This window comes from Mus pahari, chromosome 14, assembly GCF_900095145.1.
Source record: "Mus pahari chromosome 14, PAHARI_EIJ_v1.1, whole genome shotgun sequence".
NCBI lineage: Eukaryota > Metazoa > Chordata > Mammalia > Rodentia > Muridae > Mus > Mus pahari.
The window spans coordinates 61343524-61369491 of record NC_034603.1 but is presented as its reverse complement, the minus strand read 5'-3'; the positions used below and the strand labels follow the sequence as shown (position 1 = coordinate 61369491).

The 25968-nt window shown below is 43.3% G+C and overlaps 3 protein-coding genes across 16 annotated transcripts in view; 1 reads left to right on the top strand and 2 right to left on the bottom strand.

The window, feature by feature from the left end:
- The window catches only part of LOC110331266 (nucleoside diphosphate kinase B), a 19328-nt gene extending 9638 nt beyond the window's left edge, over positions 1-9690 (top strand). Inside the window, exons 5-9 of one of the 2 annotated variants that reach the window (XM_029546517.1) lie at positions 3663-3701; positions 4505-4704; positions 7029-7130; positions 7546-7658; positions 9460-9690. In XM_029546517.1, coding sequence (XP_029402377.1) covers positions 3663-3701; positions 4505-4704; positions 7029-7130; positions 7546-7658; positions 9460-9577 — 572 coding nt within the window. In that variant the 3' untranslated portion in view covers positions 9578-9690. Of the gene's footprint in view, positions 1-3662; positions 3702-4271; positions 4374-4504; positions 4705-7028; positions 7131-7545; positions 7659-9459 lie in introns of those variants that run through there. The other variant, XM_021211738.2, reaches the window with a different exon arrangement.
- Positions 2645-4915, bottom strand: LOC110331267. Its single transcript, XM_021211739.1, has one exon. It carries the CDS (start codon positions 4341-4343, stop codon positions 3906-3908), a length of 438 nt encoding a protein of 145 aa, XP_021067398.1. The 5' UTR covers positions 4344-4915; the 3' UTR covers positions 2645-3905.
- A 2748-nt stretch (positions 9691-12438) lies between the features above and the next one.
- Positions 12439-25968, bottom strand: part of Mbtd1 (mbt domain containing 1) — a 60480-nt gene continuing 46950 nt past the window's right edge. For 11 of the 13 annotated variants that reach the window (XM_029546650.1, XM_029546645.1, XM_029546651.1 and 8 more), the window contains 2 exons: positions 25524-25601; positions 12439-15655 (listed from right to left, as the gene is read on the bottom strand). In XM_029546650.1, coding sequence (XP_029402510.1) covers positions 15537-15655; positions 25524-25601 — 197 coding nt within the window. In that variant the 3' untranslated portion in view covers positions 12439-15536. Of the gene's footprint in view, positions 15769-25523; positions 25602-25968 lie in introns of all 13 variants that reach the window. The other 2 variants (XM_021211892.2, XM_029546653.1) reach the window with 2 other exon arrangements.

The following is a 25968-nucleotide window of genomic DNA, read 5'->3' as shown; positions in this document are numbered from 1 at the left end:
CTACACAGAGAAACCCTACCTCGAAAAACCAAAACCAAACAAACAAGCAAACAAACAAAAAAAACCCCAAAACTGAGCCATCTCTTCCGCCCCTAGTTTAGTTGTTTTTTTGAGACAATGTCTAAAGTAGGCTAGCTTGCCTCAAAATTGCTATGTAGCTGAGACTATCCTTAAATTTCTGATGCCCCTAGTCCCTACCCCTCTCTCAAATGCTGGGATTCCAGGCACTGGCCACTTCACCAGGTTTCAGGTCACGTTTAAATATGAATTTTGTCTTCCTGCCTCTGAAGGTGGCAGCTGACTTGCTTGCTTGGTCCCATTGGCTGTGCTTTTCTTGAACCTGACCAGCATCTTCTCTGAAGGCTGGGGCTGCTCACAGGAAGTCCTTCTTTCCGTGGCGTTCTGAAGTACTTGGGACTCTGGCTTTTCTGCTGCCATGGCCTTCGGCTATCTATAGTGGGAGCGCAAGGGGCTGCGGGCAGTCTCCCCTGTTTGTGGTGACGTTACCTCTCCCCACCCAGGAACATCATCCACGGCAGCGATTCTGTGAAGAGTGCCGAGAAGGAGATCAGCTTGTGGTTTCAGCCTGAGGAGCTGGTGGAGTACAAGAGCTGTGCGCAGAACTGGATCTATGAGTGACAGGATGGGCCTGCTTTCCTACCTGCTTACTCTGTTCTCACAAGCAGGGGACCAGTAACCCTAGATATTTCTGGAACTTCTTTGACCTGGAAGGAACCTCTGGGAACTGTGACTCCCTGTGCGGTGTTAAGTGCCACTGGTAGATTAAAGTGTTTAATCTGTACTTTTGTATTGCTGTACCGCTCTGCATTCCTTGCCTGCTGTTCAGGCTTCTGGATAACTTGATTGGACTGAATGTAAATGTTATGCAAATTACTTATATTGGCCTCTTGAGCACAGAGAGATTCTTTTCATTCTCCTTGTTGTTTGAGCCACCACCCTGGGACACAGGGGCATTTCTTTGTCTATCTCCCTTCCCATCACCTGCATTCTGATCTCTTCTGGTGCAGTCAGACAGCAATTTGTGTGGAGGATGTGTGAGGTTGTTAAAAATGTTCTGGGAACTGAGAACTCATCAGAAATAAAGATGCCAAGCCAAGCTTGTTGGCCCAGGCCTGTAATTCCAACACTCAGGAGACAGAGGCAGGGGGAAGAATTTCAGGCCAGCCTGGACCACATAGTGAAACCTTGTCAAAACAAAACAAATCAAACAGCTGGGTATAGTGGAGCACGCCTTTTAATCCCGGCACTCTCTCAAAAAACCAAAACAGGAAAACAACATCCCCACTGGCTGGGGATAGCTTAGTTGGAAGAGAGAGTCTTTTTTTTTTTTTTTTTTTTTTTTTTTTTTTTTTTTTTTTTTTTTTGGTTTTTTAGGGGTTTTTCTTTGTGCGCCGGTGTGTCCTGGAACTCACTTTGTAGACCAGGCTGGCCTCGAACTCAGAAATCCGCCTGCCTCTGCCTCCCAAGTGCTGGGACTAAAGGCGTGCGCCACCACGCCCAGCGGAAGAGAGAGTCTTGCCTAACATACATGAAGTCTTGGGTTCTATTCCCCCCAGCACCCTAGAATGCCATGGCAGTACTGTGATCCAGCACTCAGGAGGTAGGATCAGAAGTTCAGAGTTGTCCTTAGCTTTATAGTTTGAGGCCAACTTCTCTTTAAAAAAAAAAAACCTGGGTGATGGTGGCTCATGTCTTTAATCCTAGCACTCAGGAGGCAAGGGTAGGTAGTTCTCTGAGTTCGAGATCAGCCTGATCTACAGTGAGTTCCAAGACGACCAGGGAAAGACTGAGAAACCCTGTCTCAAAAAACAAAACAACAAACAAAAACCAACAACAACCCAAGAAAATCGTGAGAAGTTGTAGCTACCATCAGAAAACCCATGTCTTCTGTAGGCCTGGGACCCTCAGCTGGGGTCAAATGAAGGGTCCTTCTACTGTGGGGTAGGGAGGTATGTGACCTGACAAAGGGGTAACTGACTCTTCACCAGACAGGTAAGTTCAGTGAAATTTGCAGACTCTCAGGACAGTTGACATTTGGTAACTCCAAAACAAAAGGGAGAGTGTGGTGCTGCATGCATCCAATGCCAGCATTTCGGAGGGAGAGACAAGCCTGCAGCAAGCTTGAGATGCAGTCCAGTCAGGGTTATGCAGGAGATCCTCTCAAAAGGCAACCAACCAGCTGGCTGGGCAAAGTGAGAGCCCGCACTTGAGGCTGAGAATGAAGGAAATAGGCCCAGACTGAGGGCAAATGGCAGTCGTTGCCGGTGTATCCTAGGCGGATGCTGCTCTGTTAATTGAGGTGTAGGGCAGTGGAGAGGTATGATGGGCTGTTACCCACCTACATAGTTATAGGCTACCAGTTGGACTGGAGCCACAATGCTGATAACCTGAGTTTGGAGGTCAGCCGACCTCATCCCATCTCAGGTCGTGAGTAGTACTGGTGTCATATAGAATATAGAGAGCTTGCTGGTCCCTTTAGAGATGTAGGGAAGTGTCAAAGCAGGGCTAGAGTCACTTGAACTTGAAATCAGTGTTCATTGGAAATAAAAAAAAAAAAAAAAAAAAAGGAAAGAAATAAATTGCAGGTCCACGTGCCCAGTGTGTAGAGCCTGTACGAGAGAACTTCAGAGTTTAATTGCTTATCCTAATGGCCAGAGCAGAGAGCTGTTCTGTCCGCGCAGGTCTTTAGCGAGGGCTGATGGAATGGAGCTGGAGGAGGATTCAGGCATTTTGACTCATCTGGGCTAGTTAGGCTGAGTGCTTTGGGCAATGCCCTAAACCTCTTTACTGGGATGTTCAGGGCCCCGGCCCAGACTCCAAGCCTGCTGGGAGAAGCAGCAGCTGGTTCACAGAGTGCTCAACACACTGCAATTTTTTTTGGGGGGGGTGTCTGGACATGGAAATGAAACAGATGTGGGTACTGGGGGACCTTTAGGGTACTGGTGGCTTGCCAAGAAGACAGGAGGTAAAGACTGCAAGTTAACAGGCTTGGCTTCTGAGACTACAGCATCTGGATTACTGGAGGTTGGACCAAGGCCGTGTGCATGCTACACAAGTGGACCTACCACAGAGCTAAATATTCAGTGCTCCCTACCCTCATGTAGTCGAGGCTGGTCTTTAATTCTAGTGTAGCTAAGGATGTACCACTTTACCCACTCCAGCCCCTCTCTTTGTATATATTCCTTAAAAACTTATTTTTATCATATTATGTGTAGCTGTGTGTTGATGCATGTGGGTATGTGCACGTAAGGGCATGTCCCTGGAGATGAGAGGCATCAGATTCTGTGGAACTAGAGTTACAGTTGTGAGCCACCTGAAGTGTGTGGGTACTGGGACTTGAACTCTGGCCCCTGGAAGAGCAGCAAGTGCTCTTAACCACAAAGCCAGCTCTCCAGCACCCCATTTTGTGTATTTTGAGACAGGCCAGGCTGACTTTGAACTGGGTAGCAGTGGCTGTCCTTTCCTGATCCTCCTGCCCCCACCTCCCAAAGGCTAGCATTACAGGCACGTGTCATCTCTCACACCTGGCTTTGCTTCTTATTAGGAGATAATCTCATGTATCAAATTCACCAGGCGGGTCTTGGATTTCCTCTGAAGTCTAGGCAGGCCGTGAACTTCTACAAAATCTAGAATCTTGCCAGGGGAGTCTCAGGTTGAAGTGGGTAGCCTGACACTCGGTAGTGCTCTGTGGGCAGGAATCCCAGACTCCGGGTGGCATCAGAGCCTCTAGACGCTGGAAAGGTAGGCGAGGAGACAGAGCAGGGAGCTGGCTCTAAGTGTCAAAAGGCACGGGTAATTTTAGGAATTTGAAAGTCAATCTGAGACAGGAACAGATTGCCTTCTGAGGAGGGGGCTGAAGACAGACTTGGTTCCTAGGGAAGTTGTCATTTTGGATGAGGAAGACTAAACTCAAGCAGAGAGCAAAGAACAGAGGGCTGGATTTCGGAGATAGGAAAAACTCGGGGTGTCCCAGAGCATGGAGAGTCCAGCTGGGCGCGGATGTCGCAGGGAAGGGCGAATGCAGAAGTCTCCTGGAATAAAGAATTCAGGACCAGTTCTCCGAGGCTGAGCGAAGAGCTGGCGGACTTGGGTGGGGAACAAATCACTTCCTGCCCCGCAGTCCTCCGCAGCCCTGCAAGGAGAGGGCGTGCACCGCGAGCCTTTGGGCGGGGACAGAGACGACTGGCAAGACCAGGCAGGCTGAGCGTCCCGGGTTGGGCAGCGGGGTCCTCCGGGGTGTGGCGTCTCTCGTCCCGCCCCGTGTCCCTCCTCTCTCCGCGCCGGCTGGTGGTCGTTCTAGTCTCTCTGCTTCCGTCGCCCATCGCGGACGCCAGCCGACCCACCGGCTTTCGGTAAGGCTAAGATGCACTCCCCGCCCCGACATCAGCCCACCTCAGGCTCCCGCTGTCCTCTTTCTGGGCCTCCCGGGCGGGGCAGAAGTATCTGGAAAGCCACGTGTCCTGCGCTGCGGCGGCGGTGGCAGGAACCCACGTGGCTTCCTTGGCCGGCTTGGGACGGCCGGGCCTCATCGACTACACTTCTTGCCTCCGCAGGACCATGGCCAACCTCGAGCGTACCTTCATTGCCATCAAGCCAGATGGCGTGCAGCGTGGCCTGGTTGGTGAGATCATCAAGCGATTCGAGCAAAAGGGGTTCCGCCTGGTGGCCATGAAGTTCCTTCGGGTAACAGCGCCCTTCGCCCCCTACCCCCATGCTGCTGGGTGGCGGGAGTTTGGTTCTCCCGCCAGTAGTTTGGCCGCGTCGCCTTTTGGAGTCAGAGTCTGGCCTCCTAGCTGGTTTCACTCCCATGAGAATCCTTTTGACCTCCGCCCCTCACCAGACGTTGGTGGCTCGCTGGCCCTTTCCCAGGCCGGGGAGGACAGACGCCCTTGGGAAGGTTAAGTGGAGGTAACGTGACTGGTGTAGGTGCCCAGGCCTGGCTTCCCTCCCGCTGTGTGTCCTGGTCCTGTCCGTCTCGCAAAAGGTCTCCAGTCTGCTTGTGTTGACTTGTGGGGCAGCAAGGATTGGAGAGAGCCTGGGACCCACATTGTACAATTGCAGTTCTTTTGTGCTTGAGCAGAAACTTCCAGAACACCTAGGCTGCATCTCTCCTTGGCATAGGATAGTAACTATTTGACATGTTACGGTGCTACCAGCTGAAGGTGTAGTTCACGAGGTCTAGAGTTAACCCCTCATAAACAGGGTGTGGTGGCACATGCTCTAATCTCAGCACATAAAGGTGGAGATAAGAAAATCTGGATCGGCCGGGCGGTGGTGGCACATGCCTTTAATCCCAGCATTTGGGAGGCAGAGTCAGGTGGATTTCTGAGTTCGAGGCCAGCCTGGCCTACAGAGTGAGTTCCAGGATAGCCAGGGCTATACAGAAACCCTGTCTCGAAAAACAAAACAAAAGCGAAGAAAAAAGAAAATCTGGGTCACCCTTGGTCACACCTGAAGTTTAAGGCCAGGTCTGGACTCCATGAGACCCAGTTTTTCTTTAAAAAACAAACAAACAAAAAACAACAACAAAAAAACAAGGTTACTTTTTAAAAGCTTAAATAGCTACTGAAATATAACTAAGGCCATCAGTTTTGTTCTTGGGGCTGGAGAGAGAGCTCCGTGGTGAAAAGCACTTTGTTCTTCCAGAGGTTGGGTTCAGTTCCCATCACTCACAGGACAGTTCAGAACTGAAACTCCAGTTTTAGGGGATCGGACACCCTCTTCTGACCTCAGAGCAGGAGACATGCACAGGCTGCACAGATAACACCCATACACACGATTTAAAGTAAAAAGAAAAAGCAGGGCTTAGTGGCTTATACCTTTAATCTCAGTAGAGCCAGAGGCAGGCAAATCTCTTGAGCTTGAGGCTAGCCTGGTCTACAGAGTGAATTCCAGACCAACCATGGCTGTACAGACTGTCTCAAAAACAAGACAGAGAAAGTGTTCTTGGGGTTGGTGTTGAGTACTTACTGAGTTTTGGAGTTTGGTTCCCAGTACTTACGGTGGCTCACAACTGTCTCTAATTCCAGTTCCAGGGGACCCAATGTCTTCTGGCCTCTGGGCACCAGGCACAAATGCAGGCAAAACACTCATACACATAGGTCTTAAAAGTTTGTCTGAAATGTTTAAAGGGTTCTGTTGAGCAGGGGAACCTGAGGTTACTGGCACATTGTCAACATTTCACTTTCCAAAACTTGCTTCAAACCACTTCTATAGTGTTAGATCCTTAACATCACTGGCTATGTAAGTCTATTTATTTTGGTTTTTCTAGACTGGGTCTCTCTGGCTTTCTTGGAACTTGCTCTATAGACCAGGCTATCCTTGAAGTCAGATCCATCTACCTCTGCCTCCCAAGTGCTGGGACCAAAGGGGTGCGCCACCACTGGCTCTTATTTTTTAAGACAAGGTCTCTATCTCAGGTTGGTCTTGAACTTGGCGTTCCCCCTGCCTCTGTCTCCCAAGTGCTGAGATTGCAGGCATGAGCTATCAGCTCATTTTGTAAACACTTAACAATTTTTGTCTTGTGCATGGTGTGTTTGTGTGCGAGCACTGGTCCTGCCATCTTGAGACAATCTCCTGGTCATTGCTGCATATATACTCCGGGGCAGCTGCCCAGTGAGTCTCCAGTCTCTTGTCTGCCTTGACCTCCCATCTCTGGGTGGGACGTTCTGGGGGTTCAGGTCTGCATGCCTGTACTTGATGCCCACGTGATTCCTGCACGGAGTCTTCCTCCTTTTAAACCTGGTGCTGGAGACTGAGCCCAAGGCCATTCCCACGGCAGCCGAGCACTTGACCACTGAGCTATATTCTCAGGTTGCCGTTATGATCAGTATAGGGTTTTTGTTTTTTTCTGGCACAATAGTGTCGGTTTCATGGTATGGGTCCTTGTTAATTTACTGAACTACCAAACCTGGAATTGAGAACCTGTTGTGTTGGAAAGCCCACGATCACCCCCAGGGTGGGCTACAACCATATGTCTGTTCGCTAATGGATCCTCTCTCTGCCAGGCCTCTGAAGAACACCTGAAGCAGCATTACATCGACCTGAAGGACCGTCCTTTCTTCCCGGGGCTGGTGAAGTACATGAACTCGGGGCCTGTGGTGGCCATGGTGAGCACTTGTGCTTATGAAGGGCTGAGGGGGTAGTTACTCTGGTCTTTCTCTTTTGGGACTGGCTTTTGCCTTGTGGCCCAGACTGTTTACCTCTTTAGTACTGGAATTATAGACTGGCAGGAGTTATTTAGCCAACTGTGTGTTTGGAAGGTGAAAGAAAAGGGAATTAGCCGGGCTTGAGTTCGAGGCTAGCCTGGTCTACAAAGTGAGTTCCAGGACAGCCAGGGCTATACAGAGAAACCCTGTCTCGAAAACAAACATATATATATATATATATATGTGTGTGTGTGTGTGTGTGTATATATATACATACATACATACATCCCGAGTGCTGGGATTAAAGGCGTGCACCACCACGGGAGTGTTTATTCTTAATGGTTCAGTCTCAGTAATTGTCTTTTGTCTGGTGAAGGTCTGGGAGGGGCTCAATGTGGTGAAAACGGGCCGAGTGATGCTGGGGGAGACCAATCCAGCTGATTCAAAACCAGGCACCATTCGTGGGGATTTCTGCATTCAAGTTGGCAGGTAAGGGGGATCTGTCTTTTTGTGTGGGATAATGAACTTTTAACTTTAAGTAGCATATATAACACTTTGGGCATATCCCAAGGTTTGGAAAACCTGAACTTATTATTAAGAACGATTGCTTAAAAACTGTAATTGAGACACTGCAGACAGCTGCATGTGATGGCTCCTATGTGGGAAACAATGGGGTTTCAACCTCATCCAATTTATTACTGTGTGTATGGATATGACACCTAACCCTTTGATTCCCTTAGCCTTAAATTGCACTCAAACTTTGTACATTCAAATGGAATAAAGGGATTGTTCCTAATAAGCATGGTAGGTTTGATTTGTAAATTACTTCTAAGAAAATGAAAGCCAGGCCTGGTGGCCCACACCTTTACTCCCAGCTTTGGAGAGCCAGAGGCAGAGCAAATATATATAGTTCTGGGATATCCAGAGCTACACAGTTAAGACCGATTGGTCTTAAAAAACTAAAGAAACAAAACTCCCTAAAAATTCTCCTAGTGTGAGTGGTATAGACCTTAATCACAGCACATCCCAGGTAACTCTGAACTTGAGGCTAGCCTGGTCTATGGAAGGAGTTTCAGGACATTCAGGGCTACACAAGGAAACCCTGTCTCCAAAAGATACACCTCCTCCAAAACCCAAACAAACCAGATAAGGAGGTAGAGGCAGGATGATCAGAAAGTTCAAGGTCAGTTTTAGGAAATAAAACTGCATAGGAAATTTGGGACTAGCCCTATCCACTCCCCAAAGCCGCAGGACTGGCTCTAAACTGGCATTTTGGAGGCTTGCCCACTTCTGGTTTTTTTTTTTTTTTTCCTGTCCTTTTCTAGCAGTAGCAATCTTGGGTTATAAATACTAAGCTCTTTGAGCACCTTTATAGCTTTGTACTTTTTTGGTATCCTTAAAGTTTTTTTCCCTAGTCTTTTGCTTGCATGTATTATGTGTGCCCAGAGGTCAGATGAGGTTATCAGATGTTCTGTAACATGGTTTTGAGCTACCATGTGAACCCAAACTTGGGTTTTCTGCAAGAGCAAGAAGTACTCCTAACTGTTGAGGAGTCTTTAGTTCCATCTTAATGGATTTTAGTTAATGGTTTACTACTTGCCTTACTGAAGATTCAATGTAGGGTCTCATACAGTTCAGGCAAGCATTCTAGTATTGAGTTCTGTGTCAGTCCTATGGTCAGTTTTGGGATGCTTGGGGTGGGGGTGGGGCAGGGAATGTAATTATTCAGTGTCAGGTGAAAAGGTCTGCAGTGTCTGCCCCATGCTGTTATCTAGTGAATGGACTCTGGCCCCATAACAAGGGTTGGAGAGATGGCTCAAAGGTTAAGAGCACTGGCTGTTCCTCCAGAGGTCCTGAGTTCAATTCCCAGCAAACACATGGTGGCTCACAATCATCTATAAGATCTGGTGCCCTCTTCTGTCTTGCAGGCATAAATTCAGGCAGAAGAACACTGTATACATAATAACTTTAAAATAAATGTCTTTTTTTTTTTTTTTTTTTTTAAACTGCCCTGTGTGTGATTTGCTCTTGTGATTTCTTTTCTTTCTTTCTTTTTTTTTTTTAAAAGCTTTATTTATTTATTATATGTAATTACACTGTAGCTGTCTTCAGGCACTCCAGAAGAGGGCGTCAGATCTTGTTACAGGTGGTTGTGAGCCACCATGTGGTTGCTGGGATTTGAACTCCGGACCTTTGGAAGAGCAATCGGGTGCTCTTACCCACTGAGCCATCTCACCAGCCCTAAAATAAATGTCTTAAAACACAGTAACAATTGAGCTTTCTTTCTTAGGAACATCATTCATGGTAGTGATTCAGTGGAGAGTGCCGAGAAAGAGATCCATCTATGGTTTAAGCCTGAAGAACTGATCGACTACAAGTCTTGTGCCCATGACTGGGTGTACGAGTAGACGTGGAGAAACCAGAGTTCTTTTCAGCACTACTGATGGGTTTCTGGACAGAGCTCTTCATCCCACTGACAGGATGGATCACCTTTTCTAAAACAATAAAGACTTTGGAATTGGGTGTCCAGTGTTCTGTACTCATTTTTTAGAACCAAATGAAGTGGTTTTGTTCTGAGGCTATGATGGCATTAGATGAAGTAGTTCATCTATTTTTTGAATTCCAGCACTTGGGAGGCAGAGGAAAGTGGAGCCTTCTGAGTTCGAGGCTAGTCTAGCCACAAACCAACTTCCAGGACAGCCAGGGCTAAATAAACACAAAAATCCCTGACTCAAAGTAGAGGGATCAGTTTGGGTCTTCTCAGACACAAGCCAGATATCAAGACACTTATCCAGGAGAGGCGGTATGGGAGAGTCACATGATCCTGGCTGTTCAGGGAAATAAACCTCTCTAATTGCACTAGCTAATAGAGGAATGGGTATTTTTCTGCAAGTGTGTGTGAACACTTAAAATTGTACTCACATATTCCTGCAGCCTTATTCCCTCCCTGATGACATGCAGTTGAGTGTTCTGCGTGCATGCATGTGTGGGTCTAGTATGCAGTGGTCAGAGTGGTGCCTGAATGCCTGGAATTGGATTCATGGATGTCAGCTGCCATGTGAATGCTGGGTACCAAATCTGGGTCTTTGGCAAAAGCAGTGAGTACATTCAGGGTGTGCCATCAACCACCTCTTCCCTTAACACATTCCCCTTCGGTAGAATGTATGTACACTGATGTGCGTGGTCTCAAGCTGGAGACACTGGTGGATGAGAGCTGCCCACTTTGGGTGCTGGGAGCCAAACTTTTGGGTCCTCTCGAAGAATCCAAACCACTATACTGGCATGGGTATATGGTTTGTGGCTAAACTAGCCTCGAACTCCGAAGGCTCCACTTTCCTCTGCCTCCCAAGTGCTGAAATTCAAGATGTGCAACCACACCCCCACACCCCCGCCCCTGGAAATGTAGATTGTTTAGCCTACCAGCATGGGTTTGGTATGCTTTCTTGGGAGGCAGTGCCACTTTTAGGGCTAATCTTCCTAGACTGGTATAGCTGTCACCTCTCAGAGCGTACAACACAAGCAGGTGTATGTGGACCGTTTAGAAATTGATAAAGCCTAGGCTTGGTGGCTCACATCTGCAGTCTTGAACTCAGGCAGCTGAGGCAGGTTGGTTTTGTGTGGCCAACCTGGGCTGAGACCTTAAAATCAAAAGCTATCAAGGCCAGTCTGGTCCATAGAGTGAGTTCCAGGACAGCCAGGGCTATACAGAGAAACCCTGCCTCAAAAACAAACAAACAAACAAACAAAAACCCAGGGGGCTGGTGAGATGGCTCAGCGGTTAAGAGCACTGACTGCTCTTCCGAAGGTCCTGAGTTCAGAAGAGGGCATCAGATCTCCTTACGGATGGTTGCTGGGAATTGAACTCAGGTGCTCTTACCCACTGAGCCATCTCTCCAGCCCCTGTGCATAGTTTCTAAACACTACTAACTCCTTTGATGAAAAGTCTTTGTATGCTGAAAGGATGGAGGGTGGAGCCCCTGGTCATCCTAAAAGAGGGAGGGGAAGGGGAACACCAACTAAAGGATGAATTGTCACCAGTGACCAATCGTGTAGCAATGACATTCTGAGAAAGCCCAAAGGACAGGGGTTGGTGGCCATCCACATTACTTTTGCCTACATGTTTACCTTCTACCTTCAAATCCATTGCCTCTCTAAAGTCTCAGACCCTTTATTGTGTGAAGGCACATATACGCCCCATCTTGAAGGTGAGGAGCCATAGGGCAGCTTTCAGAACTGGTTCTCTCCTTTCACCCTGTGGGTGGGTCCTGGAGACCAATCTCAATTGTTAGGCTAGGTAGCAAGTGCCTTTAACTGCTAAGCCATCTCCCTGGGACCCCTCACCTCCAACCCCAACCCACTTTCCTTAAGAGGCAGAGTCTCACTAAACTGCCCATTCTAGCGTCCTGGAAAGTCCTAATGCTACTTTCCAGGTGCAGCTGTCAGAATTCGCCCTCTCCTATCAAAACTGATCTAATTTAGAAGATACCCAGCTGATGTCTCCTGTGGGAAAAACTCCACACATCTGATTTCAAGTGTTCAAGTGGGGCTGGGGACATAGCTCTGGTAATACTTGCCTACTGTTCCTGAAGCCCTGGGTTGGACCCCCAGCACTTGACACAAACACAGTCACCCACTGAGCACGGGCCCTAAAGCACAATGTTCTAGACAAAGTGACTTTCTCCACAAATGGCACATACTTATCTTTGTTTCTGCTCTGTGGTCCTTTTCCTGTCTAGCCATAAACTCTAGGCTCAAATGCTGCTTTTGCTCATTCACCTTTACCCTCTTGTTCCCCACCAGACAGTGCTAAGTCACGTGCTCACTCTCTTGCTTTACTTTGTATTGTGACTATTCTTTGGGCAGAGTAACTGTCAGCTTAGGGAGTTCATTTTTGCCCCCTTGCAAAAAGTTACTCCACACCTAGTGTTGATTATTTACACCTCACCCTGAAGGGGTGAGAAGGGTTCCCAGCCACTCTCTACCACCTGTTGTATAACTGTCTTAATTGCATGTGTGAGAGGCTAAAGTACATAGCTTAGCCTGACTGGCTCAATCCTGATCCCACAGTGAAAGAAAAGTTGTACTTTGAATTACACAGAAACACACACACTCATACAATGACAACCCGAGTTCTATCTACTCCAGGACCCCTCCTGGAATTAGAATAAGAAAACTGTTGTCTGCCAGCTATCCTCCATGTGTGCCATGGCATGTCCACCCACATTACCTAGTAAACAAAATCAATGTTGAAAAATTGATAAAATAAAGCTTAACTTTAACATTTTATTTTGTGTAAAAAAAGGGCAAATTTAGTGAATTATTTTCATCTTGTACACAAAGTTATAATTTTAATGCTTTTCACATCCATGCTGAAAATTTGCATTTTGGTAAAAATGAAAGGAACATAAATTTCTCTGAAGGAATTTTTCACGCCATTATATACATTCCAAGAGAAAGCTTCANACACTTCCTCAATAATCACAANTTACCAGAAAATAAAAGATTAAATTTGTCCAGATATTGTCTATATATCAAACGCACACAGAAACGATGTAAAACCTTATGCACTTTACTTTGGCCTCTGTCCTTGAAAGGGTTGCCCAGGGACAGATGCTTCTTTTGTTGTTTTTGTATAAATGACTGTGGCTTTATTTAAAATATGAAAATCAAAGGAAGATACCCAGTTTAATCACAGTATTTTTAAAATCCCTCCCCAATATTAAAGGATCATTACCAAATATATAGCACCATAATACAAATATTGATGGGCGAGGGTATTCACATCACACAAAATTAATTAATAATAAAAACAAACAAACACTGAAAACCCGTGTTAGTATCCGCAGAATAAGAAGTTGATAACAGCTTCAGCTTTCCTCATACACTGCAAGGAAAAAGGTTAAAAAGATTTAACTACTAAAAGTTCCCAGGCTTCTAACAGGAAAACACAAACAAGCCCAAGGTCAGCAGTACACGTTGAACTGTGAAAGAGAACAGGCTGAGTTGTACGAAGGACGGATGGACAGGAATTATGGCTACAATGGAAACCTCCTCTGTGTTAGCAGCAGGAGGGAGGGTCTTAACAAAGAGGGCTTCAGGTTCTGTTTGGACTCTAGCAAGTCCTTACCAACCCTTCACTATGAGAGAACACAAACACTTTGTGAATGTAGGTGGGGAATTCTAACGCCAAGCCTGGTTTTGGTGTAGAATTGGAAGCTTGTAAAACCTGGCTACTAATGAGTCATTTCACAGAACCGATGACCAGGTCTGGCTGCCTTGAAGTCACATCCTTCCTGGCTTATATTATAGTTAGCTCCCTGGAGAGCTCCTCCACCCAAGCTAGGAGAGCACCCCATCCAGCAGGCGTCTTGCCCTGGTACCATGGAAGCACAGTCCTGGGGTTCATGCTGAGCCTGAGAATAAAGACTGCTATGACCTTTGCTTTGGACCTCTTCTAGGCTTTAAGCATCTGGGAAGATCCTTCCAAGTCAAAGATTTGGGAAGTGTGAGGATGTCACATTTACAGTAGGTCCCTCTCAGCACTGTTGTTTAAGATAAATATCCAGTAATTTTACAGCTGAATTCACATATATTTGACACAAGAATCAACTTGCATTGATGTGATCTGCATTTAGCCCCCAGAGTCAGTATTAAAAAATGGTGACATGCGATTCCATACATTTTTTACACTAAAAAGTAACACATTTTACTTCCAGTAGCTACTACAAAACCTTGTTATTAACCCCTCTTGCATAGAATGAGGTAAACCTGTGCATATTACCAATGCTATTATTCCCAAAAGTAGAGCAATATTTTAGAAAATAAATTGCTGGTTTTTAATGTTCTATGCATTTAAAAGTCAAACAAAAATCTTACCTAAAATGTCTCCTGGGGTTTTCCATTAGCATTTTCTTTCTTTCTTTTCTTTTTTTTTTTTTTTTTTTTTTAAAGCATTCCATAGGCTGAAGGGCTGCAGAGGTTAATCATTTTGATTAATTTCTCATTAGCCCTGCCTATTTTCCAGAGGAAATGGGCAGTATTACCACTCTGAAGAGGCCAGGCTCAGACCCAGAAGCACTTCTAGAACAGATGCAATGAATTCCTGAGAGTTTAGTTTACGAACCTCACTGGTAAATGCTAGAGCTCTCTGACTCAGTCACAATCCGGTAGAAGGTTAGAAAACGCAGAGAGCAAACCTGTCACCAATTTACCCTTTCATTCTACTTAAGGAAGCCATATGAATTTTAAAATAGGGAATGTTTAAAATGGTCCAAATCAGTTATTGTTACAATAAATTCTGACTACAATTAAAGACAATTCATAATGTGTGTGTTTCATAATGTGTGTGTGTATATATGGAATTTTAAGAAAAATTTCTTTCAAATCAGTTTCTAACAAATCCAGGACAGTTAAGAGTAGAGCTGGAATGATTCTGAAACCTACACTTACTTTGGTTAACAATTTGTCCATGTGATTCTTTTGGTGACACAGGAGAGTATCTGCTTTCAGGCGTGGTTACATCACGTTGCTCTCTCACAGATGGAAGAAATGGCAGAGGTCTGATAAGAATATCCCTTTTATGGGATGTTTTCTAGTAAGGAAAACAGAATAAACTTAGGAAAATACTAATTTCCCCCAACCCTTTATGTAGACTGAGATCCTGTGTATTTTGTCAACCATTCCAGTTTAACACTTTAGTGTTAAGACAATTTTAATCACCTTTATGTGAAGGAGAGCATATAAAAGTATCCAGAGTTCTCCTAGTTTCATATACAACTTCAAATAAATTTTAGCAGAATGAAAAAGTTTCTGTACAAACAGTTAAACGGGCTGCAATAAAACGTCAGCGAGCACAATTAATGACCCCTTCCGTGATCTACATGGTGATGAGCCCTCTGTGAGGGGTTCAGTTGCATATTTTCGCAGCAAAGGAAGCTGGAGATGTGACTGGCCTAACTCTAAAATCCAAAAATCTCCCAACAGGTACCAAGAAGGTTCATTTGTAATGACAGTTCATTTGCATTTACAACTATATCCTTCTTAATCATTTCCTTCAATCCTGCTACCTAAACTTTTATCTTACCAAAAAAGTTATAATTTCAGTTCTTGTTAACAATGCACATAAATCCAAACTTGGAAAATATTACAAAATTCTTTCAAAAGCTTCAAATACAACACAAAAATTGTCCGTCTTTATAAATTGAAAAATTGCCCCCCCACCAAAATAGTTTCCCCCCACCTGAAAAATCTGGAACTGAACTTTTCTGTGTTTAGCAAAATGTCCCAGTAGAATAGCCTGCTATAGAGCTGGCTGATTCCAAATCAGTCCTGTAAACAGCCCCGTACACCCATGGTTTCTGAGTCGCCTCATGGCTCTTGTTTGATGTAGACGGTGGCAGAACCATTGCTCTCCTGGTCAGATGATCCGTGGAGGAAGCTATAGTCCTCCCCGTCCAGCAGCTCCTCCTTCAGCTGTGATGTGGTCACTGTATGAGACAGACAGAAACGCACGGCTGTTACCATGTCTTCTGGAATGCACTGGGGCTCATCTTCATGTTCTATCAACTTTACAGCTAAGACTCCGTCCTTTCTTCAGTACCTATAAAGAGGAAACCATGGAAGGCTAGGTGGAAGTCAAGGGCAGAATGCTTGCCTAGCCCATGTGAGGGGATGGAGCACTGTAAGACAGACAACAATGGTAAAGGTTCGCTCTGTTGCTGTGTATGGTTCTAGGGCCCTGCATATGTTAGGTACATATTCTACAGTTGGGCTACACCCCTCAATCCTAATTTCAATTTTCAATTATACTGTTCATTGAGGAATGCTAAGAAAAGGAACAAAGTTGCACACCGCAGAGCGGATGATCTCCAATGGAAAGCTCAAGTAACAGTGTTCATCAACTCCACTAAAATAACTGGAATTTTATCTTGGGATTAAATATTCACTTTTATGTCAATGCCTATAGAAATGAACGTTTTCTTGTACATTTTGAGTAATAACATGACAGAGTCTGCCTATTTAGCCCAACATGGCCTTGAATTTGTGATTTTCCTACTCCTATTATCCAGAGGGCTGTAGTGAATATATAGCTCCTCCATAGTGTGTGTGTGTGTGTGTATATATATATATATATATATATATATACATATATACACACATATATATATGTATGTATATATGATATGTGTGTATGTATGTGTGTATACACACACAAACAAAAAATGTAGTTTAGTACTATCTATGGTTTGAGACATCCAAGATCCAAGGTGGGGTTTTGAAACATACATTTGGATGACTGTTTTAGAATATATAATTTGCATAAAGGAGGACTGCATGTGAAATATAAAACTAATTGTACCCCAAACTCCTGAAATAATCACTTTATTTCCCTCTTTTCCTCTGCCCCCCGCTCCCTGCGCTGGAATTGGACCCCAGGCCTTAGGCACACTAGGCACACTCTATTCCATGAGCGCTCACTCCCAGCACCACTTTTAAAGTCTAAGACAGGGGCTTTGCCAGGGTCCCCAAAACTGGCAATATTTTCATTTTCCCGTCTAGCCTCACAAGTGCTAGGATTATAGAGTGGGAAACCATCATGGCCAGCATTATTATTTATTTTTATGGTACTGGGGACTGAATTTAGTTTTGCTTATGCTAGGTTAGCACTCTACTGGTGAACTACACTTCTAGCCTCTGTACACTGATTTTAGTTACGAAGATTTCTTCAGAAATTACTGACTCCTCTCCCATTCCAAGCATGTTAGTTCATACCTATAGTCCCAGTATTCTAGAGGCTGAAGTAAGAGGATCTTGAGTTTGAGGCCAGCATAGACTATATATACTACATAACAAGATTAACAAATACACAGAAAACACAGCTGTAGGGTATCTTTTTTTATTTTTATCTATTTATCTGTATTTTTGAGACAGGGGTCTCACTTTGTAGCTCTGGCTGGTCTGGAACTTGTTTAGATAGACTAAGCTAGTCTTGAAGTTAAAAAGATTTGACTCCTAAATATTCAGCTAGCACTTGACACTTTATTTACAAATTTTAATGAATAATCCTTTGAGAGATAGCAATTCATTTTACTTTGGTTCCTGTTTTGGCATTGATGTTGAAAAACTCAATAGCCCATAGACAAAAAAGTGAATATACTATGTATAGTAAGAGCAGAAGAAACAACATACTGTTGAAAGGCAAAGCACATGCAACTGTATAGTTCTTCCTTTGCTTAACAAACAGTGGCAAATATGCATATAGCTATCCTTCAGATCTAACCAACATGCAGTAAATATTAGGGACATTTTAGCACTATCACAAGGATAAACATGGAAACAAAACCCACATTTCATTAAAGGTGCAGTACCCACAATAAAAGGTTGAACGTTACCTTGTTCTATGATGATTAGATGGCTAAATGAATGGGAAGTACCATGCTTCAAGATCAAAAATGTTTCACTCAAACAGATGTTTTTATGTAATAAAGATAACCTAAGGTTCTAAAACACATCCTAAAGCTGTATCCACTTGTACTCAAAACAAGTATCTTGAGAAGAGTCATGTTAAAATATGGAAATGATGTACTGAAAAACCACTCAAGATAAAGGTGAAATGTTCACTCAGGTATGGAATGTTTTAATGTAAACTTTCAGTTTTCATAGAAACTAAAGCCTGTCTGCTATCATCCCTCTTTCCTAGCCTTTATTCTCAAACAGTGACAGATGAATGCAATAGACCAAGCAGCTCAATGTCACATTCTACACCAATGTACTTTCTAAGCTCTGCTTTTAAAATCAACCACTTAAGTGACACTAATCATGAAAATTTCACAAGAGAAGCAAATGGAAGTGACATCTTTGCAGGTATAAAATCAACAATAATAAATTTGCCAAACAACCAGTCTAACAGTGGCTTTCAGGCAGAAGGCAGCAGCAGTCCCCACAGCGCTTCACTAAGCAGATCACACCACAGCCCACAAGACACACCCCGGAGCTCAAAAGACATGACAGGCACTAGAGGAATGAGGAAGTCAGAAGTCATGAGGTTTGCTGTCTAGCATCTCAGAAGTCTAGTTCAGTTTGACATGAATCAGAACCTCTAACAAAAATTTAAAAAGTAAGGATAATCATATTTGATCAGGTAAATACTATTTCATAAACAGTGTATTAAAAGAGAAAACTTAACAATGACCTGGAATGCTCTTAGTCCTTAGAGGTGATCATTAAAAGAGTAGCTAACACTGTTGGCTTTGTTAAGACAGTCTCTCAGGAGATCACTTGAATTCCCAATTCCTGCTGGGGTGGAATGGGTCTCACCACCATGCCTGACCATAGAAGATGAAATTTGGGATTTGTAATCCTAATCTGCCTTTCATGGAAAATGAAACATGAAACTTTCCCCTTGATGTACGGTTATCAGAATGGTCATCAGAAACATGGCCTGGTGGAAAGCTCGAGATGACGACACACATTCTCAGAGCTGTGAGAGGTATGGAGCACACCTTAAATGGAAGTTAAGAAAAAAGGGCTGATGATGTCAGGTACAAACACCCTTAACAGGAAACAAAGTCCTAAATTCCACTTAAGTTTTTAACCCACAAAGCCATTTAGGAAATGCTGATCAGCTAGAACAAGTCAGTTGAAATACAATCTGTTAAACCACGGTAGGATACATGCTAATCAAACCAGCACTCTGGATTTGAAGCTACAAGATCAGGACTCTTATCTTAAGTAAGCTTTGTTTTTAGCAATTACAGCAAGGAAAATTTTGAGCAGTCTTTCTTCACTCGCCTAGCCAACTAAACACCAAGAAATGTCATGTAATCAATCACCATGCATATTGAAACATGGAATTATGGAAATAAATTTAATACCATGATAGATAAGTAATGTATTTTCAAATCTGTGATGATGTTCAGCTTAGTTTATGGTAAATGTTACTACTAAAATAAAAATAACTTGAACTCAACACACGTTTTCCATGAATGACCTACTATGGAATGTTATGAACAAAGTCTCACTTTTAGGTCTAATGATCAGCATCTCTCTCTCTCCCTCAAGTCAAGTCCACAGACATCTACAACGTAGTATGTTCAACCACTAACCAAAGCATCAAATATTGGAAGTTGCCTCATAATTCCAAAAACTAAAATGGCTTTCACAGATGCTCTATATCAATCAATTCTTCCCTGATGGCTCATCTTAGTGAAATGGTTGCCGAGAACCAGTGAAAATGGATATTTTTAGTTTAAAAAAAAGAAGAAAAAGGAGGATTTGGATGAGTGGGCCCCTGTCCCGCCAGCCCATGCTTTGTCTCCCACCACCCTGCCCAGCACCTGACCCATACTCTATAGTACCTGTGGTGCTGCTGTGACTAGTTACCTGTTTTGAGGCTGGGCCTGAACTCTCGGCTAGTGCTGGGAGGTGGGAAGGCCTCCAGGGCTGTCTGTGCTGGCAGGGTTCGATATGGAGGAGGAGTCAACTCTTCGTCCCCAGAGAAGCTCCTCCGCACCCCGCCTGTCATGGGCAGGCTCGACAAACTGACAGGCTTCTTCCCAACTGGCATCTTCCTCTCTAAACATCAAGTCAGACTGGAGTGAGCTTTGACTTCCGTGTGTGCTAAGACAGTGCACTGTATTACTAGGGAGGCTAGGCTGTTTAGGACGCTGCAAAGAACTGACTGTGCAAGGCTTAACTTTTGCAAGTATGTGTGTGTGTGCGCGCGCACTCATGTACACACAGCATATGAACATGCTGGGGGCAAGAGGAGGGGAGGCTGCTCAGGTCTCTCAGGCCTGGTAATTCTGGTCTTGATGCTCAAGTTTAAAAAGAATGAGGTAAAATAAACTAGAGAGTAGTTAGGGTATAGAAATGGTTGCTGTCCTTCAAGAAAACTCAGCTTAAATAGTAGGTGAAAAGGTTTTAAAACTTTTTATGTTACTTTTTATTTTTTGTCGTAGTGCCAGGGACCAGCAGGCTCCTACTCACACTAGGCAAGTGCTACAGTGATATGTACACCAACCCCAGAGAACATTTCTGAACATGACTTTTAATAAAGACAGCATTTCCCTGGCTATAGAAGCCTAATTATGGCCCTTCAGTGGGAGAAATCAAACAAGAATAGCTTTAATGTATTAATAGATGGCATAGTTCACCATTCTACAGTGCGCTCCCTTAGCTGAGCAGTGCACTACACAGCATTTGTAATTCTGACCCAGAAACGACTTCTAAAACTCAAAGCTCAGTATGTATTGTTTACAAAGTTCTTAAGCTCACATATTAGGACAGGGTCTCAGGTAGTTGATTTTTTTAAAAGATTAATTTATTTTTATGTATATGAGTACACTGTTGCTGTCTTCAGACACAGCTGAAGAGGGAATCAGATCCCATACAGATGGTTGCGAGCCACCATGTGGTTGCTGAAGATTGGACTCAGAACCTCTAGAAGAGCAGTCAATGCTCTTAACCGCTGAGCCATCTATCCAGCCCCTTGGACCAGGCTGATTTTAAACTTACTACATAGACAAGGCTGGACTTGAACTCTTGCCCAACCTGTTCTCATCTCCCTAATGCTGGAATCACAAGTGTGTACCACTATGCTCAGCCTTCTTAATTTGTTTTCAAGACAAGGCCTCACATAGACTAGGCTGCCTTCAAACTCACTAGGAAGCTAAGAATGATCTTGAGGTTCTGAGCCTCCTGTCTCTACCTCCTATGTGCTAGAATTAAAGGCATATATCAGTTTTTATAGTTTTATAAGGAAACATACTCTAGGACTTTTAAAATGTCTTTTACCAAACTAAAATATGCTTGGAACTTCCAAGCATAGTGCAAAAGTAAGGGTGCAAAGTGAAATATCTTCATGTATCATTATAGATGTACACTTTGTTTTCCTCCTAACCCAATAACCAGCTAAATTTCAGATAATCAGAATGAAATACATAAATCTAAGTCAACACAGTATTCCCATATAAAATGAATCTGAAAGGTATGTGGATCCACACTCAGCTTGCAATTGCCAGGCCAATGTCATGTGCAATGATGACTTAACACATTTACAAGTAAAATACCAGGCAAAATCACCAAGTCCTATATAAATAGTAGCAACTCAAAGTGGTGAAATCTGAAACGGCTCCAGAATTACTATGGTTTGAGAAGGAAATTTTTCTGAGGCTGAATATTTATAAAACCCTCCAGGTCAAACAGTACTCTTCTTTTCCAAGTGCTAGTTAACAACGATCCCTACACAACTATGGCACAGTTGGCTCACTGCTCACCATGCTAGACAGCAAAGCCAATCCTCCCCATCCTGGTGGATAATAAGGACTACCTTACCCACTTTAGTACAGAGGAAACAGCAGAGCTCGAGTATAACAATCTATTGGCAAACTTAAGACAACACCAGGTTTTGAAACACATCTGATATGGTCAAGTCTGCTGTAATGGAGAACTTAAGATTTTAATTTTCACTTATGTGTATATACGTGCCCGTGTGTCAATATGCACATGCATGTAGGTGCCTTCAGAGGCAAGAGGCTGTTGGATCTACTGGAGCTGGAGCTATAGGCAGTTATGATTCACCCCATATGGATGTTGGATTCCGACTTGGGTCCTGTTCCAGAGCAGCCGGTATCCTCACCAGCTCCCAGACAACTTAGCTATTTTTAAACTCCAAGTTCTTTCATGTTTTACTAACAGGTTTTGTGGGAAGGATTTCTTTGTGTGTCTGTCTGTGTATATGTGTTTATGAAGAATGTATGAGTGTGTGTGGCCAGAGGTCTACTTCAGGAGTCATATACTTCTGGAACTTGCCAATTAGGCTAGGCTGGTTAGCTGGAGAGCCACGGGATCCCATTTCTGCCTCAGTGACTAGCACAGAGATCACAGCATGTATCACATTTGCGTGTGTGTTTTAAAATATTTATTTATTTATGAATTATATGTAAGTACAATGTAGTTGTCTTCAGACACTCCAGAAGAGGGCATCAGACTTGGTTATGAGCCACCATGTGGTTGCTGGGATTTGAACTCAGGACCTTTGAAAGAGCAGTCGGCACTCTTAACCACTGAGCCATCTCACCAGCCCATGTGTGTGTGTTTTTAATGTAGGTTCTGGGAACCAAATTTTGATCTTCAAGACCGTGACAAGTACTTTACTGAGGAAGCTTTCCAGCACCACTCTGCAGCCCTAACTGCCCCCTTTGAGACAGGCTTTCAGTCTGTAATTTAGGCTGGCCTAGAACTCACTATGCAGCTCAGGCTGGCCTGGAGTTTAGAGTAATCCTCCTGTCCTGTCCCCTGAACACTGGAATTACATCCTGATCCACCACACTTAGCCTTGTGGAGAAGATTTCCAATAAATGTTTGGAGCAGGAAAAAACAAACCTAAGCAGTAGGAAGTGGGCAGCACCTTAATAATGTAAATCTACTGCTTATTACAGTCCTGCTCTTCAATTCTAACATTCAAAAAAGCATTTTTCTAAAATGTTGGCAATAAAATCATACTCACTTGATGACCTATTATCTTTACTTGGTCCGCTTAACTGTAAACATCTATATTTTGCTTCAGAAAACACCCCAGAGTTTGCAGTCTGTCACATACATAGTATAGACTTCTTTTCTGAAGTGGAAAAAAATTTCCAATTCCAAAACAAAAACAAACCTGGTCCCAGAGGTTTTCAGTAAGGACCCATGGATTTATGTTTTTCTTTTCTCTGTCAAATAATTTTAAGGTGTTAGAGATGATTACAATATTAAGATCAAAATGTCAGAGTTAAGGTATGTTCCATCTATAACTAGAGTTTATCTCTAGCGAATTCAGAAATCTGGCAATGTTAAACAGCACTGAAATTTGGGTAACTATTATTCATACTTCATCAATTAATTTATTTACTCCCATATTCCTATCCTAAAAATGCAAAGATCCAAACATTTAAGCCAGAAACAAACCCTGCAAAGGCCACAAAAGGGGAGGCAAGCGAAATGTGCATATAATGCTCATTAGTCAAAAAGATTGTTTTTTTAAAACACAAAGATTCTATGTATATACATGCGCATCTGAGTGTATATGCAGGTGACCTCTGAGCAATAAAGGAACCCGGATCCCCTGGAACCAGTTACAGGCCATTTGTGAATTGCCTGACGTAGGTTTGGGAACTGAACCTAGTCATTTGCTAGGGCAGCAAGAGCTCCTCCTAATGGTTGAGACATCTCTCGAGGCCCCTCTTTCTGTTTTCCAAGACAGTCTTATATCCCAGGTTAGCCTGAAACTTGTGGCTATCCTTCTGCCTTAGCTTCCCAAGGTCTAGGATTACAAATGTGAGCCACCATGACTAGCCCAGTAAAAAAGATTTTTCATAAACCACTGGAAGGGACTATATATTATACATACACACATATATGTGCACATACATATGCATACACATGTGTGTACGTATTAGTATGTTAATACTATGCAAACAAACCCCACATATTTATGTGTGTATGTATCCCTTTACTCTCCCCTCCTACCCTTAAGACAGGGTCTCATGTAGCTCAGGTAAGCCTTGAACTTGCTATGGAATTGAGAATAACTTTGAATTCCTGATCTTCTCTCCTCTGCTTGTTGAATACTGGGATTACAGCCACGTGTCGCCATGCCTAGCTAAAACCACTGTTTACCTTCAATGTCTTAGAAACTTAGGAAACCTTACTCAAGTTCTTGTCCAACACAAAATAAGACAGTTAAATAAACCATTCAAATTCTCTTTACAGATAGCTGAGTAAGCATACCTGCCGTAGTTAATTTAGGGACATGAAATCCACATGTGAACACTTCCTAAGCATGTTTGAATCTGCAGATCTTACTCTGACAGTGAATGGTCTAGCAGTGCTCTCTAAGCTCTTGTAGGTGAACAACTGTATTACCAAGCTTCTGATGGGCAAAGTAATCCCGACTCTGTGGGAGGTTTTGCCTACAGAGGAAAGCGGTATGCATGCCTACACAGACAAGTCATCATGAGTTGAAGCTTGATAGCTTTATCTGCAAGAATGCCTGCATGCCAGAAGAGGGCACCAGACTCCAGTGTAGATGGTTGTGAGCCACCATATGGTTGCTGGGACCTGAACTCAGGACCTATAGAAGAGCAATACAGTGCTATTAACCACTGAGCCACCTCTCCAGCAATAGATAGGGTTTTATGCTAGGAGAAAACTTGTTTTTCAAAGCACCAGCACAGTAAGTAATTAGGTTCTTTACCTAAAAAAATAAATAATTGTAATCAGGAAGAACTCACAAAATACTCAGTTCAGCTTTAGGTCCATTTTACTATAAAAAGTACCTTAAGTTTTTTTGTTTTTGTTTTTTTTAAATCTTAAGAATACTCTGCAAATTTCATGAATAGAAAAACCCAGGGGTTATTATGGTAGTGAAAAATACTATTATTATTGTTGTCGCTAATAATGACATCCATAATTTACTGTTACACAAAGCATTATAACACTGACTTTGTTAGACATCAACTCTGATCGCTTTCTCATTCTGTTGTGTGTCTGTGATACACCCATGGATGTATGTGGGAATGTGTTCTTCATTTGGAGATATAGCATTCTTCACCTTACTGGGTTTGTTTTTGAGACAGTCTTTCTCTATGGAGCTCTGGTTGCTCTATAACTTGCTCTGTAGACCAGACTCACCTCAAATTTAAGAGATGGACTGGTTCTGCATTTTCAGTTCTGGGACCAAAGGAGTGTGTCATCACATTAATTTTACCCAAGCTGTGTCCCCCAGTCCTTCTTAATAAGTGTGAATTTCTCAGGATTATCACTCCAGATAAGAGTTAATATGACGACAGCTACTGTAAACATGAACCACTGCTTTACTGCTTCACTAAAGTTTTAAAAAAGGGACTAACTTTACGTAGGTCTATATTTCAACAATCATTATAAGGTTCTATTCTCTAGCTGTGTGCTTGAAACACACAGATAACGAATACTTGACTTTCTTTTCCTTTCCTTTCCTTTCTCCCTTTCTCTCTTTTTTGGTTTTTCAAGTCAAGGTTTCTGTATAGCCCTGGCTATCCTGGAACTCACTCTGTAGACCAGGCTGGCCTTGAATTCAGAAATCCGCCTGCCTCTGCCTCCCAAGTGCTGGGATTAAAGGCGTGTGCCACCACTGCCTGGTTGATTGTTTCTCCTGTTAATTAAAACTGTTTCTTAGTATCAAGAAGGTTTGCCTTTTATGTCATACTGCACCTTTAAGCATAATACATAGTGAACAAACATCAGTTCCCACAGGGATGTAATTTTCTGTGCAAGAATACTGTGACCTTGATTGTTTAACAATTAGAAAATATATGCAAACACATGGTGACCCACTTTTCTTATGTCCTTTGTATTGCTGAGACTTAGCCTTTTTCTTCTGTTTTGAAGAAGCTGACTGGCTTTCTCTTGATGCTGAAAAATAAAAGGGAAAATTGGTAACAGAGCAATTAGACAATTTTTATGAAGATCATCATTCTTAGGCAATACCATTCTTGGGCATATACTCAGAAGATTCTCCAAAATGTAATAAGGACACATGCTCCACTAAGTTCATAGCAGCCTTATTTATAATAGCCAGAAGCTGGAAAGAACCCAGATGCCCCTCAACAGAGGAATGGATACAGAAAATGTGTTACATTTACACAACGGAGTACTACTCAGCGATGAGTTTATGAAATTCTTAGGCAAATGAATAGAACTGGAGGATATCATCCTGAGTAAGGTAACATAATCACAAAGAACACATATGGTATGCACTCACTGATAAGTGGGTATTAGC